Source organism: Salvelinus alpinus, chromosome 33 (genome assembly GCF_045679555.1).
Source record: "Salvelinus alpinus chromosome 33, SLU_Salpinus.1, whole genome shotgun sequence".
NCBI classification, from domain to species: Eukaryota; Metazoa; Chordata; class Actinopteri; order Salmoniformes; family Salmonidae; genus Salvelinus; species Salvelinus alpinus.
In genome coordinates, this window is record NC_092118.1 from 24461803 (window position 1) to 24475337 (window position 13535).

The 13535-nt window shown below is 45.9% G+C and overlaps 1 protein-coding gene across 5 annotated transcripts in view; it reads right to left on the reverse strand.

Moving 5' to 3' along the window:
- Positions 1-13535, reverse strand: part of LOC139563136 (DENN domain-containing protein 2B-like) — a 78408-nt gene that overhangs the window by 16497 nt on the left and 48376 nt on the right. For 3 of the 5 annotated variants that reach the window (XM_071381443.1, XM_071381442.1, XM_071381446.1), the window contains exons 5-15: positions 12949-13067; positions 12230-12448; positions 11708-11804; positions 11486-11530; positions 11055-11090; positions 10329-10513; positions 7979-8088; positions 7444-7513; positions 6016-6093; positions 2287-2427; positions 1976-2124 (exon numbers count right to left, since the gene is read on the reverse strand). In XM_071381443.1, the coding sequence (XP_071237544.1) occupies positions 1976-2124; positions 2287-2427; positions 6016-6093; positions 7444-7513; positions 7979-8088; positions 10329-10513; positions 11055-11090; positions 11486-11530; positions 11708-11804; positions 12230-12448; positions 12949-13067 (1249 nt within the window). The remainder of the gene's footprint in view (positions 1-1975; positions 2125-2286; positions 2428-6015; positions 6094-7443; positions 7514-7978; positions 8089-10328; positions 10514-11054; positions 11091-11485; positions 11531-11707; positions 11805-12229; positions 12449-12948; positions 13068-13535) is intronic. The other 2 variants (XM_071381445.1, XM_071381444.1) reach the window with 1 other exon arrangement.

Sequence of the window (13535 nt, forward strand, 5' to 3'; positions counted from 1 at the left end):
TTGTGGTTCTGGGTGTGAGTCCTGGAGACTAAGTCCAGTTAGACACACACAGAAAGGACTGGTTGGTTTTGTGACGCTAATCCACAATGAAAACGTATTGTTTTGCCTTTATTCAGAACCTGAATAAGACCTGAATGGTGAAGTATGTCATTGTGTTGATACAAAGCAGGTTTTATGAAGTAATAGTAAATGGTTTTCAATTAAGTTCTAACATTGAGCAGGGCTGTAGTCTGTAGTCTGTGGTACTGTAGTCTGTCAAGACTCATGGTGCTGATTTTCAGTGTTGTTCACTAACAGTACCTCAGACACAGACTATTCGATACAGCTCTCAAGTCCTTGCTGCTGTTCACAAGAGCCCTTAGAAATGGGTGACTGATTAACAATCTTTGGGTGATGTGCAAACTGACATGAACCCGGGAGTCATTGTCTCAAACAGCAGAGTGGCGACAAAAACAGCTTTCTCTGAGTCCCCCTGGGTGGAGAGAGGGCTGTCGTAAACAGGCCAGGCAGGGACCAGGGAGTGAACATGGCGCCATCAGTCACACAGTGACAGTGAAGCCATAGATCAGAGGGGAGAGTCGCTGCACACAGGAAGTACATTCCTTCCCCTCACAGTCACTGCCCCCACTGATGTTTGTTTAAACTGTCCTCTGATGTGTAGAGATTACCGTTCAACACAAACCTGCCCCCCTCTAACAGAGCCCCTCAGCCCAGAGTGCTGTCCTATAGCTAGGGGCAGATTGCTGTGCCTGCCTGGTGGGACTCTGGCTCCTTGGAGACCCCTAGCTCCATGTTATCGGCCCTACCCCACCCTGCCTGCCGTGGTTGGACAGTGGCCTCCGGCAGAGAGATGACCCACTTCTGGAACCACATCAGTTGTGAGTCCATGCAGGGAGAGTTTCATTACGCCATAGTGGTAGGTGCGGTCTGAGATGGCTACACTGATTAATTTAACAGCTCTAACCCTGTTCCCGCGTGCTAAACCCGTTAAGCACCAACTGACAAACCCACAGTAGAAGGCTGCTATTTGCTGTGCAGATTGGGTGAATGGCAAGCAGCTCGACTGAGGAATTCAATCTGCCATCAACAGTTAGGTTGAGCCAGAGTGCACTGGCAGAGCGGCAGGGCAATCCCCACTATTGGAACTGTTATACATGTAAATTCTCTCTTCGAAGTTAGTCCTTCTTTAAAGTTCAGGATATGTCATCCCTGTGAGAGGAAATGCACCAAGACATGTGAAACAGTGTTATGATGACGGTATCATAGTCAGTCTGTACTGTATAGCCACATGTCCAGAAAGATACAGATAGAGGATCCCTGAGCTCAGCAATGTGGGTCTGAGAAAAACAGTCAGGCCTCTGTGTGAACATAAACAGAAAAGGGAAAATGTACAAGAGCATGAGATAAAATCCCTCTCATGTAAGGCAGATGTTATTGTAATGGGGTAGGTGGATTCACTGCAGAAAAGACAGTGAAATTCTGTGATAACTGAGAAGGGATATTATTGCTAACATACACCGTAATCCTAGACAGCAATTGATCTCACTCCTAGCCACCATGTGTGACAAGGATGAAGTATTCTAGGAACTATTTTCACTATTTATAGCCTAATGTTGGAGAGTTAAGATCTTTGTCAGGCGATAACCTTACACTACAATATGAGCAGGCGTTGAGAGCTCTATGTATTAGATTTCTCTGTAAATACTGTAGTTTCAATCATTATCTAACAATGACAACAGCCCTTAGCGTTTCAGAACTACCTTAACAAAACACTGCATCTAAAGGTATTATTGAGCATTTCACTTGGCACAAGTAACCATCATCTAACAACTACAAGTTTCAACAACCCCCGCCTGCCTCTAACAGGGCATGACCATTAGTCAGGGACAGCTTCCCATGAGAAGGTGATTCAGTTCTCTCTCCATCTTTACTTATTACTAGAAGGGATACCAACTATAAGAGTCTTGACGCTCACCTGAGTTTATCAGCCACAAAGATGACTCTGCGCTCCAGCAGCAGGGAGGCGAAGACCTGCACCACCTGACGCACGCTCAGGCAGCTGAAGAGACTGTCAAAGTCTACATGCTCCAGTCTGGAGTCCATGGGCCGCCTCAGCTCAATGACCTGGGGAGAAGAACACGACCTGGGGTCAAAACCTTGGGTCACAACCAGTCATACATTCACAGAGGTCACAGGTCATGCTCAATTAAGCATACATCGCATTATCTTCATGCATCATCCTTCTTTGATGGAACCTTAGCAACCAAGGGCTGATGTGTCTCCAACCTCATTCCCTGCTCCAGGAAGGAAGGTCTTGACTTTGATGGTCTTCCCCGGCGCTGGGAAGGGTGACTCCATCAGACTCCTCATGAAGGGGTAGACCAGGGCTGCAGAGATCCCCCTCCGCCTCTCCACCTCATCCAGGATCTACACACAGCACAGGACAGGAGGTTGAGAGTTAGACCACACAGCACAGGACAGGGGGTTGAGAGTTAGACCACACAGCACAGGACAGGAGGTTGAGAGTTAGACCACACAGCACAGGACAGGGGGTTGAGAGTTAGACCACACAGCACAGGACAGGGGGTTGAGAGTTAGACCACACTGCACAGGACAGGAGGTTGAGAGTTAGACCACACAGCACAGGACAGAAGGCTGAGAGTTAGACCACACAGCACAGGAGGCTGAGAGTTAGACCACACTGCACAGGACAGCGGGTTGAGAGTTAGACCACACTGCACAGGACAGCGGGTTGAGAGTTACACCACACTGCACAGGACAGCGGGTTGAGAGTTAGACCACACAGCACAGGACAGGAGGTTGAGAGTTAGACCACACAGCACAGGACAGGAGGTTGAGAGTTAGACCACACAGCACAGGACAGGAGGTTGAGAGTTAGACCACACAGCACAGGACAGGAGGTTGAGAGTTAGACCACACTGCACAGGACAGCGGGTTGAGAGTTAGACCACACTGCACAGGACAGGAGGTTGAGAGTTAGACCACACAGCACAGGACAGGAGGTTGAGAGTTAGACCACACTGCACAGGACAGGAGGTTGAGAGTTAGACCACACAGCACAGGACAGCGGGTTGAGAGTTAGACCACACAGCACAGGACAGGGGGTTGAGAGTTAGACCACACTGCACAGGACAGGAGGTTGAGAGTTAGACCACACTGCACAGGACAGGGGGTTGAGAGTTAGACCACACAGCACAGGACAGGGGGTTGAGAGTTAGACCACACAGCACAGGAGGTTGAGAGTTAGACCACACAGCACAGGACAGGAGGTTGAGAGTTAGACCACACTGCACAGGACAGGGGGTTGAGAGTTAGACCACACAGCACAGGACAGGAGGTTGAGAGTTAGACCACACTGCACAGGACAGGAGGTTGAGAGTTAGACCACACAGCACAGGACAGGAGGTTGAGAGTTAGACCACACAGCACAGGACAGGAGGTTGAGAGTTAGACCACACAGAACAGGACAGGAGGTTGAGAGTTAGACCACACTGCACAGGACAGCGGGTTGAGAGTTAGACCACACTGCACAGGACAGGAGGTTGAGAGTTAGACCACACAGCACAGGACAGGAGGTTGAGAGTTAGACCACACTGCACAGGACAGGAGGTTGAGAGTTAGACCACACAGCACAGGACAGGAGGTTGAGAGTTAGACCACACAGCACAGGACAGGGGGTTGAGAGTTAGACCACACAGCACAGGACAGGGGGTTGAGAGTTAGACCACACTGCACAGGACAGGAGGTTGAGAGTTAGACCACACAGCACAGGACAGGGGGTTGAGAGTTAGACCACACTGCACAGGACAGGAGGTTGAGAGTTAGACCACACAGCACAGGAGGTTGAGAGTTAGACCACACAGCACAGGACAGAAGGCTGAGAGTTAGACCACACAGCACAGGAGCGGGTTGAGAGTTAGACCACACTGCACAGGACAGCGGGTTGAGAGTTAGACCACACTGCACAGGACAGCGGGTTGAGAGTTACACCACACTGCACAGGACAGCGGGTTGAGAGTTAGACCACACAGCACAGGAGGTTGAGAGTTAGACCACACAGCACAGGACAGGAGGTTGAGAGTTAGACCACACTGCACAGGACAGGGGGTTGAGAGTTAGACCACACAGCACAGGACAGGAGGTTGAGAGTTAGACCACACTGCACAGGACAGGAGGTTGAGAGTTAGACCACACAGCACAGGACAGGAGGTTGAGAGTTAGACCACACAGCACAGGACAGGAGGTTGAGAGTTAGACCACACAGAACAGGACAGGAGGTTGAGAGTTAGACCACACTGCACAGGACAGCGGGTTGAGAGTTAGACCACACTGCACAGGACAGGAGGTTGAGAGTTAGACCACACAGCACAGGACAGGAGGTTGAGAGTTAGACCACACTGCACAGGACAGGAGGTTGAGAGTTAGACCACACAGCACAGGACAGCGGGTTGAGAGTTAGACCACACAGCACAGGACAGGGGGTTGAGAGTTAGACCACACTGCACAAGACAGGGGGTTGAGAGTTAGACCACACTGCACAGGACAGGAGGTTGAGAGTTAGACCACACTGCACAGGACAGGGGGTTGAGAGTTAGACCACACAGCACAGGACAGGGGGTTGAGAGTTAGACCACACAGCACAGGAGGTTGAGAGTTAGACCACACAGCACAGGACAGGAGGTTGAGAGTTAGACCACACTGCACAGGACAGGGGGTTGAGAGTTAGACCACACAGCACAGGACAGGGGGTTGAGAGTTAGACCACACTGCACAGGACAGGGGGTTGAGAGTTAGACCACACAGCACAGGACAGGGGGTTGAGAGTTAGACCACACAGCACAGGACAGGGGGTTGAGAGTTAGACCACACTGCAGACACAACACTCAATATTTCAAACAGAAAGTCCCAAATTCCCTATATAGGACCGTGGTCAAAAGTAGTGCACTAAAGAGGAAATAATGTTTCACTTGTGATGTAGATTGAGAGTCTAGTAATAGACCTAGACCAAGTACATTCTGTCAATATGGCCAGTGTTGATGGAATGGAAATGGTAGCGTGTTGCTGTCTGAAGGAAAGCTCTTGCTATTGTCTGGAACCAGGCTACCTTTGCCCCTTTTGACAAATACAGTATGAATTTCAATCTGTGGCTGTCTGATATATATGGAAAATAGCAAAGAAAAATCCCACCCAATATGCCCATGTGTCTGTCTGTGTCAGACCTGCCTACTACTGTCTGGAAAGTTTGTTGGAGAGAGACATACTCACATTCAGAGTCATATGATATCCCCTCCACTCCCCACACACCCTCTGTTCCCGGTGAAATCAAACACTCCCATCTTTCTCGCCTTAACTAGAAAAGCACTTCAAACTCCGTGGAAAACATTTCCTCTCTCACCTACGCAGGTCTCAAGCCCTCAAAATGGTGCCTTCTGAAACCTACACCCCCACCTGTATGAGAGCTGTTCCACCCTCACTGTTGAGGTGCCTGTGCTGTCACAAGACAGAAACAATCTATTGTATTTATGCATCTTTTTGCCCTTAAATGAATATGAAATTAAACTAACTGAGTTTTTTGGCACATTTTAGTACTCACTACACAGTAATAAAAAGTTATTTTCATTCATTAGATATGTCTACTACCTCTTAATTTTTTCTCTTAACACAGGCCTTATTTACTTCAAAAACACTGTTCATAGAGGATTCATGAGGAGGCAGATAAGGCATGAGTACTTAAACACAATGAGCATTCTGTTTCATGTTAGCTCGACTCAGGAACAAGTGAAGGAAACAATTTAACTGGGAAATCAGAGAGAGAGAAAAGCTGAAAATAATGTTTATGCTGGACAGGATGCCTTTGAGTGGAAATGCTGGCACAGCCTCAACTAGTTCATTCCTGGGAACAGTGGCCTCGGCTCGGCTCAGAGACAGGTAACCGCGACGACGGCTACACTAGGGTGTGTGTGTGTGTGTGTTTATGTGTAAGCATGAACTCACCTTGGAGAACAGGTGGAAACAGCCCAGTCGGCTGATGACGCAGTACACCTCAGGAAGGCGAGGCCCTTTCCCACTCGGCTAGAACAGGGGCACAAATTAAGAGTCTCGTCAGTCACTGGGGAAGAGAGGCTTGTAAGGTAACGCAGACAGTAATGTGGCAATAGATACTAAGATAAGATACTTGGTTAGGTTTATAATGCAACATCAATGAGAATATATTGAAACACTACCATACACACAAACATGATAAAGCCAACAGCTTAATTTGACCAAAGCTATGTGATGTACTTGCTTTTATTCAGAGAAAGTACCAGGTTAGTTCACAATCGGCTGTGGTTGAAGAAATATTTATAAATCTGGTCTTTCAGTTGCTGGAGGTGGACATATTTAATCTGGAGAGACTGAGGCTTCCCATTGTAAACTAAACACAGGTGCTGCAGTCTCTACACAGTTAATAATCCCCCATACCCTCCACACTAAACAATCACAGACCAGTCTACTCTGGAACCAACCAGGCCTCCTGGATCTATCCATCTAACACACACACACACACACACACATACGCACTAATTAACACGTGCATACATATAAAGAAATCCCGAAATCCACTTGTCCATATTAGGTATGCAATTTTCTCCTCTGCTTTCTTCAAATGGATGATTAAATCAAGCATGTGGAACTTGGTTAAAGTCCTTAGGAATGTGTTGTTCATGCCAACTCCTTAGACTTCCACCAGGGAAGGAAGGAGCTGGGTTACCGGAGAGGAGGAAACTCACCTCTCTCACAGCATCAGGAGTCGTCTGATCTACAGCTACTTAATGTCAGCAACTACTGAGCTCAATACAGTCAAGTAACAGTCAGAACTGAGTTTAAGAATGGCCCCCATCTCGGTCTACGTGACACACAAATACAGTAGGCTATTAAAACACACTGACAAACCCTACAAAACATACACACTTTGTGAATGTACACATTCTTGGGCATAACAGTGACATTAAAAACAAATCACAGCAAGCACAACATCCCACACATCCATACTTTCTGAACTCAAGCCAAATGTGGGCTCGTCATAAAACATCAAATGACTAGAAACCCTTACAGGCGGGTTGTGCTCTACAATGACAAACTTAGACATTTCATGATGTTTTTCGGCATTCTTCTCCTGAGAAACTCTCATGAAACAGAAGGAGTCCAGTTTTACTAGGATTCATCCCGACCGTTTTGAAAGGCAAAAACAACCAAGCTTTGTTACATACGGACATTAAAATTCACTTTATTTACTTTCTCTCCTATTCACACCCAGCTTGGTGATGCAATAACACCTCAATGGTCCCACAGGAAAGAAAAAAACCTTGTCAAAACAAACAGGGCTGGCTCAGCAGGGTGTGAACAGAACAGGGACCAGTGAATTAATGGTGGCTTGCTTACCAGCAGTCGCCTGCAGTACCCAAACCTCCTGCTGCCATCCTCTCCAGTCAACATGAACGAGAAGGTCTCACTGTACCGAAACACACACACACACACACACACACACACACACAGTCTCTGTTATAGTCAAACCAGCATACAGATTGAACAGTGATCAAAGGAAACATAGTGTTGGATCTCATTCACACGTTAGGGTTGGTGAAGTAGCACAGTCTCTGTGGCGGAGAGAGAAGACTGTTTTAGGGACCCACGTTGTCAGGAGCAGGAGTGAGAGTAAGAGTCTACCAGGATTTCATGAAGATAATGGCATTACATCTTTGTGTTTTCTTCCTAATTTTACTCGTTGATATTTACACGTCTAATCATACTATCGATTTGTTCGTTTTTTAACCTTAATCTATATATGGAACACTTGTGCATCACAACTGATTAGTACCCATCTGGTTCAGGCAAGGAATGGGACTAATAGGCCAACAGTGTGGTGGTGAGCTTTCCTCTGTGATGCAGTGGGGTTGTATAGTAATCTGTACTGTACCTGCTGTATTCAGACACTGGGGTCCAGTCCTTAGCATCTGGAAAGCAGAACTGGGGGATGGCTTTGAGTCTCTGCTCTGCCTCCCTCATCAGCTTGGTGGGCCTCTCTAGCTGTGAGACGAGACGAGAAAGGAACAGGAAACGTCTCAGTCAGAAACAGACCCAGACGCTTACAGTCTACTGAGTCTGTCCTCTTTACAGGGTCCCCAAAAACGTCCCCTACAGTAAGAATAAATGACCAGCCTAAGCATTCTCCCACACAGGGTCAGTGCCTCCTCCCCTTATCACCCCCAACCTCCCTCTCTACCCCCTCTCCCCCCCGACGTCATTGGGTCAGGCTTTTCTCTGGCAGAGAACCAACATACCGATATCTCCCAGGGGATTCTATCACTGAAGCAAATCTTAAATAACTTAAAAAGAGATCTTTGAGTAAGTAAACACTTAACTACCATAGAAACCGTTTCCTGGTTACACCACTTACTGTCAATAAACTCCCAAAACTCCCTCAACCCGTATGTTACGGCCATGGCCCTACTCTTCAGCAATATCTGCATCTACAGTGCCTTCAGAAAGTATTCACACCCCTTGACTTATTCCACATTTTGTTGTGTTACAGCCTGAATTTAAAATGGATTACATTCAGATTTTGTGTCACTGGCCTACACACAATACCCATAATGTCAAAGTGGAATTATATTTTTTGAAATGTTTACAAATAAATTTTAAATTAGAAGCTGAAATGTCTTGAGTCAATAAATATTCAACCCCTTCGTTATGGCAAGCCTAAACAAGTTCATGAGTAAAAATGTGCTTAACAACTCACATAAAGTTGCATGGACAAAAATAGTGTTTAACATAATTTTTGAATGACTTCCTCATCTCTGTACCTACACACATACAGATAATTGTAAGGTCCTTCAGTCGAACAGTGAATTTCAAACACAGATTCAACCACAAAACCAGGGATGTTTTCCAATGCCTCGAAAAGAAGGGCACCAATTGGTAGATGGGTAAAAAATTAAACAGACATTAAACATCCCTTTGTGCATGGTGAAGTTATTAATTACGCTTTGGATGGTGTATCAATACACCCAGTCACTACAGTCCTTCCTAACTCAGTTGCCGGAGAGGAAGGAAACGACTCAGGGATTTCGCCATGAGGCCAATGGTGACTTTAAAACAGTTACAGAGTTTAATGGCTGTGATAGGAGAATCAACAACATTGTAGTTACTCCTAAATACTAACTTAAATGACAGAATGAAAATAAGGAAGCCTTTACAGAATAAAAATATTACAAACAGGATGTATGTTTTAGAATAAGGCACTGAAGAAAAACTGCAAAAAATGTGACAAAGAAATTAACTTCATGTCCTGAATACAAAATGTTATGTTTGGTGCAAATCCAACACAACACATCACTGAGTACCACTCTTCATATTTTCAAGCATGGTGGTTGCATCATGTTATGGATATAGTTATCATCAGCAAGGACTACACAGGGTTTTTTTAATAAAAATAAATGAAATAGAACTAAGCACAGGTAAAATCCTAGAGGAAAACCTGGTTCAGTCTGCTTTCCAACAGATACTGGGAGACAAATTCACCTTTCAGCAGGACAATAACCTAAAACACAAGACCAAATATACACTGGAGTTGCTAACCAAGACAACATTGAATGTTCCTGAGTGGCTTAGTTACAGTTTTGACTTAAATTGTCTTGTAAATATATGGCAAGACTTGAAAATGGCTAGAAATGATCAACAACCAACTTGACAGAGCTTGAAGAATTTAAAAAAGAATAATATGCAAATATTGTACAATCCAGGTGTGTAAAGCTCTTGGTAGACTTACCCATAAAGACTCTGTAATCGCTGCCAAAGGTGATTATAACATGTATTGACTCAGGGGTATGAATACTTATGTAAATTAGATATTTATGTATTTCCTTTTTTTTTTATGTGCAAATATTTCTAAAAACATGTTTTCACTTTGTCATTATGGGGTATTGTGTGTAGATGGGGGAGACATAAAAAAAATACTTATGAATTCAGGCTGTAACAGAACAAAATGTGGAATAAGTCAAGAGGTACGAATACTTTCTGAAGGAACTGTATGTGCTGGACTAAAGTGGCCATAATGGCTACTAAAAGTAGATGAAATAACACTGACGTTTTTGACTGCCGAAATCAATATTGTTCTGTATGTCTCAGTAATGTCTCAGAAGAAACAGTTATCTACCAGGACCCCTTCCTGTTTAAATCCTCTCTCTCACTTAAGGGACTTGACACTGCTGTCTGACCCATGACCAAGGGACTCGAGGGGCCAGAATACAGTTTGGTTGTTCCCTTACCTTGGGGAACTGGTAGGTGACTTCGGGAGAGAAGGAGTTCTTGGTGGGCTTTTTCTTGAGGGACACCACCACAAAGTACTCAAACAGCTCCCTCTCCTGCCACTCAATCAGCTGCAGCTCCAGTGTGCGGTAGCTAGGGGCCCTCCGCAGCATTGACTGCAGCTTCAGCAGCCTCTGGGTGTGGGCTGGGGAGAGAAGAGAGAGGGATATGGACAGTTCAACCTTCAGTACAGGGTTGTATCGACAAAATGCATATCCCAAACACTGTGTACTACACACAACTGACAGCACTCACAGCTAATAATGCACTACAAACCATGCAGTCTGACAAAGAACTTACAGTCCAACATCCACTTCCCAGCTAACAAGACACATTCCCATAACTAATGAAATGTTACCATTGGATTCCCTTTAGGTTGAGAGAGAACATAATGAGAGAATGTTCTCCAAACATTATTGGAACATATTTAGTCAAGCATGATGTTTCCAAAACCATGTTACGATGTAAAAGGAAATCAAACATTCAAGGAACTTCCCCCTGAAAAGTTGCCAGGATGTTCCTGGGATGATATTTTTTTTTTTTATCACAAAATGCTTTGAAAACCAAACAAATGGAGGTTAAATGATTGTTATCTCTAACCTGCAAAAACATTCTGGGAACCAAAAATTAACCGGATTTAAAACGTTAGCTGGGTTTCAACACACTGATTAAACCTCTATACTCACACATGTTTATCCTCACACAGTCCAACACATAACAACCTAAACACAGATTAGAGAGAAATACAAACCTTATAGTTCACCATAACTGTCATCACAGATGGCTTGTGTTTAAAACAGAGTATGAACAGAATCAGCAACGAATTCGAACATAGTGCATTTAGTATTTATATGAAAGAATGACAGTTGTATAGTCTATAGCACATCCATGACATCTTCATTTTGCCTTTCAGTTACATTTCTGTGGTCCCTTTGGTCACAAGTCACTTGATCGATGTCTCGCTCCAAACACTGACTTGTCAAAACAGAGACGTGCGCTTGTTGTATCTGCTGTGAGTGGGACAAATCCTCTGTCTGTGCAGAAACAGACAGCTATAGACCAAGTGCACCATTGTTCTCCAGGGACTGAGCTTCAACTGCATACTGTGACCTCTCACCTTTGAACCTGTCATCAGAGTCGCTCTCACTCTCGCTGTTGTCATCTGTAAACGGATCGGAGAGAGAAAGGTTTGTTTAGGGTCAGGGGTCAACTCTACAACTGTGTGTTTATGCCATAGAGATGAGATGACTGGGACACTATGTGGGTGGGGGAGACACAAATATTTACTCCCTAATCCAGACAGTGGATGGAGAGAAGGAAGGGAGGAGCCCCTATGTACCTCTCAGAGATGCCGTCTCAATATTAGACAAGGACAGCTTCTTCAGCCTTTTCTTCCCTCTCTTGGTAGAGTAAATGGAGTTGATTCTCTGGACCATCTGTAAACAGTGAGAGGAAAGGGGAAGCTCAGTGTGTGTACAACCTACAGTAGAGGACTATCTGATCTCCTGTGGTGAAACTCTTCAAAGTTGGCTCCATTTAGTGCGTGGGAGGAGGCCGAGATCCTCCGAAAATCCTTCTCAGTGCTCTCTCTCTCTGCATGTCCAGAACTATCCCTGGGATATGGCTTGTGTTTAAAACAGAGTATGAACAGAAACAGCAAAGAGTTTCCGTCACAGTGCATTTAGGAATTATTCAAAATAATGACATTTGTATAGTCTATAGCAAATCCATCTTCATTTTGCCTTTCAGGTAGATGCATGGCCCCGTAGATACATGGCTTGCAAGAATAGAATAGTCCTTGAGGAGATCCTCATGGAGAGAACAGGTTCATTCCTACAGCCTGGAGTGTTTTATATTGTACCTTGGGGATCCTCCGGTGCCTACGGGAGGCCAGGGTGTCGCTGGCGCTGCTCAGGCTGTCATCCAGCAGGCAGCAGGGGGAGGGAGAGACCCCCAGCTGGGGCGGCAGCAGCAGCATGTCATCATGGCTGTGTCGCTTGGACAGGTGGGACGCACGGTGACTCTTCTTGTCTGTGGGACCAGAGAGGCGCAGGGACTGACTACTGGGCTGAGAGGGCAGCTGTGGAGGGGGAGAGAGAGGACAATACTGAGGCAGTGTCCCAGATGGCAACCTATTCCCTTTATAGTGAACTATTTCTGACCAGGGCCCATAGGATGAAGCAATGGATCCTGGTTTGGTCTGGGATTGACTGAGGTTTTTGTCATGACAATAAGTAACCGTACCCAATAATACAATATATTTTCCTCACTGCACAGTGACCTCATTCCCGGCTGAACATTCCCAGGAAATTCTAAATCGTCTTTCCTACGACGAGACAGTGCCCATCCATATTAAAGCAGCAGAGCCAAACCTACATTTCCAGGCAGACTGACAGTATTTTACTGGAACTCCACCAGGTTTCAACACATCAAAAGGCTTCTGTAGCGCAAATAATGAGAAATCTAGCTGTGAAACATGATTACTGGAGGATCCTGTCCAGGTTTCAGAGATCTAACTCTAGTCTGAGGGAGAATTTTACCGTTGGAAAATACCTCAGTTCTGCTAGCTAGCTGGGTTACCTGAGGAGGTGAGTTGAGTTTCTGGGAGGTCCAGGTCCGGTTGCTTTCTGGTACCAAGCGGTTCTTCCGACCCAAACTCCTCCTCTTCAGGTCCACGTCCTCGTACGGGTTCTCCTTCTCTGTGTGACAACATTAAGAAAACAGATTAAGGTCTAAGATAACAGCAGCAGCTGTTCAGAAGGATCTGTTAAGGTTCAGGGAGAAGGAAGGTATTTGACTAGACAAGACAAAGCCACAGGGGCTTCAGGCCAGAGTCTGTGTGAGATGACGGGGGGCAGGAGAGGGAGTTGGGGGGCAGGAGAGAGGCTCCCCGTGGTGTAGCTCAGATCAAATAAGTCATGCAGGGGCCAGGTTAAAGGTCACTCTCAGCTGGCTGCTACAATGCCCAAATGTACTGTCTCTTTAAACAGTTACTGTTGGCCCAGGGCCCCGGCGGCCCCTGACCGACTGCACTGTGCCGAGACTCCCGGACACTGGGCTGCTAGTGGTGAGTCACGGCCGGAGTATGCAGGCTGTCTGCTGCGGGAGGAGAAGGGGAGGAGAGGAGCGGGACATCCTCCTCCTCTTCCTCCTCCTCTCAGGTATCA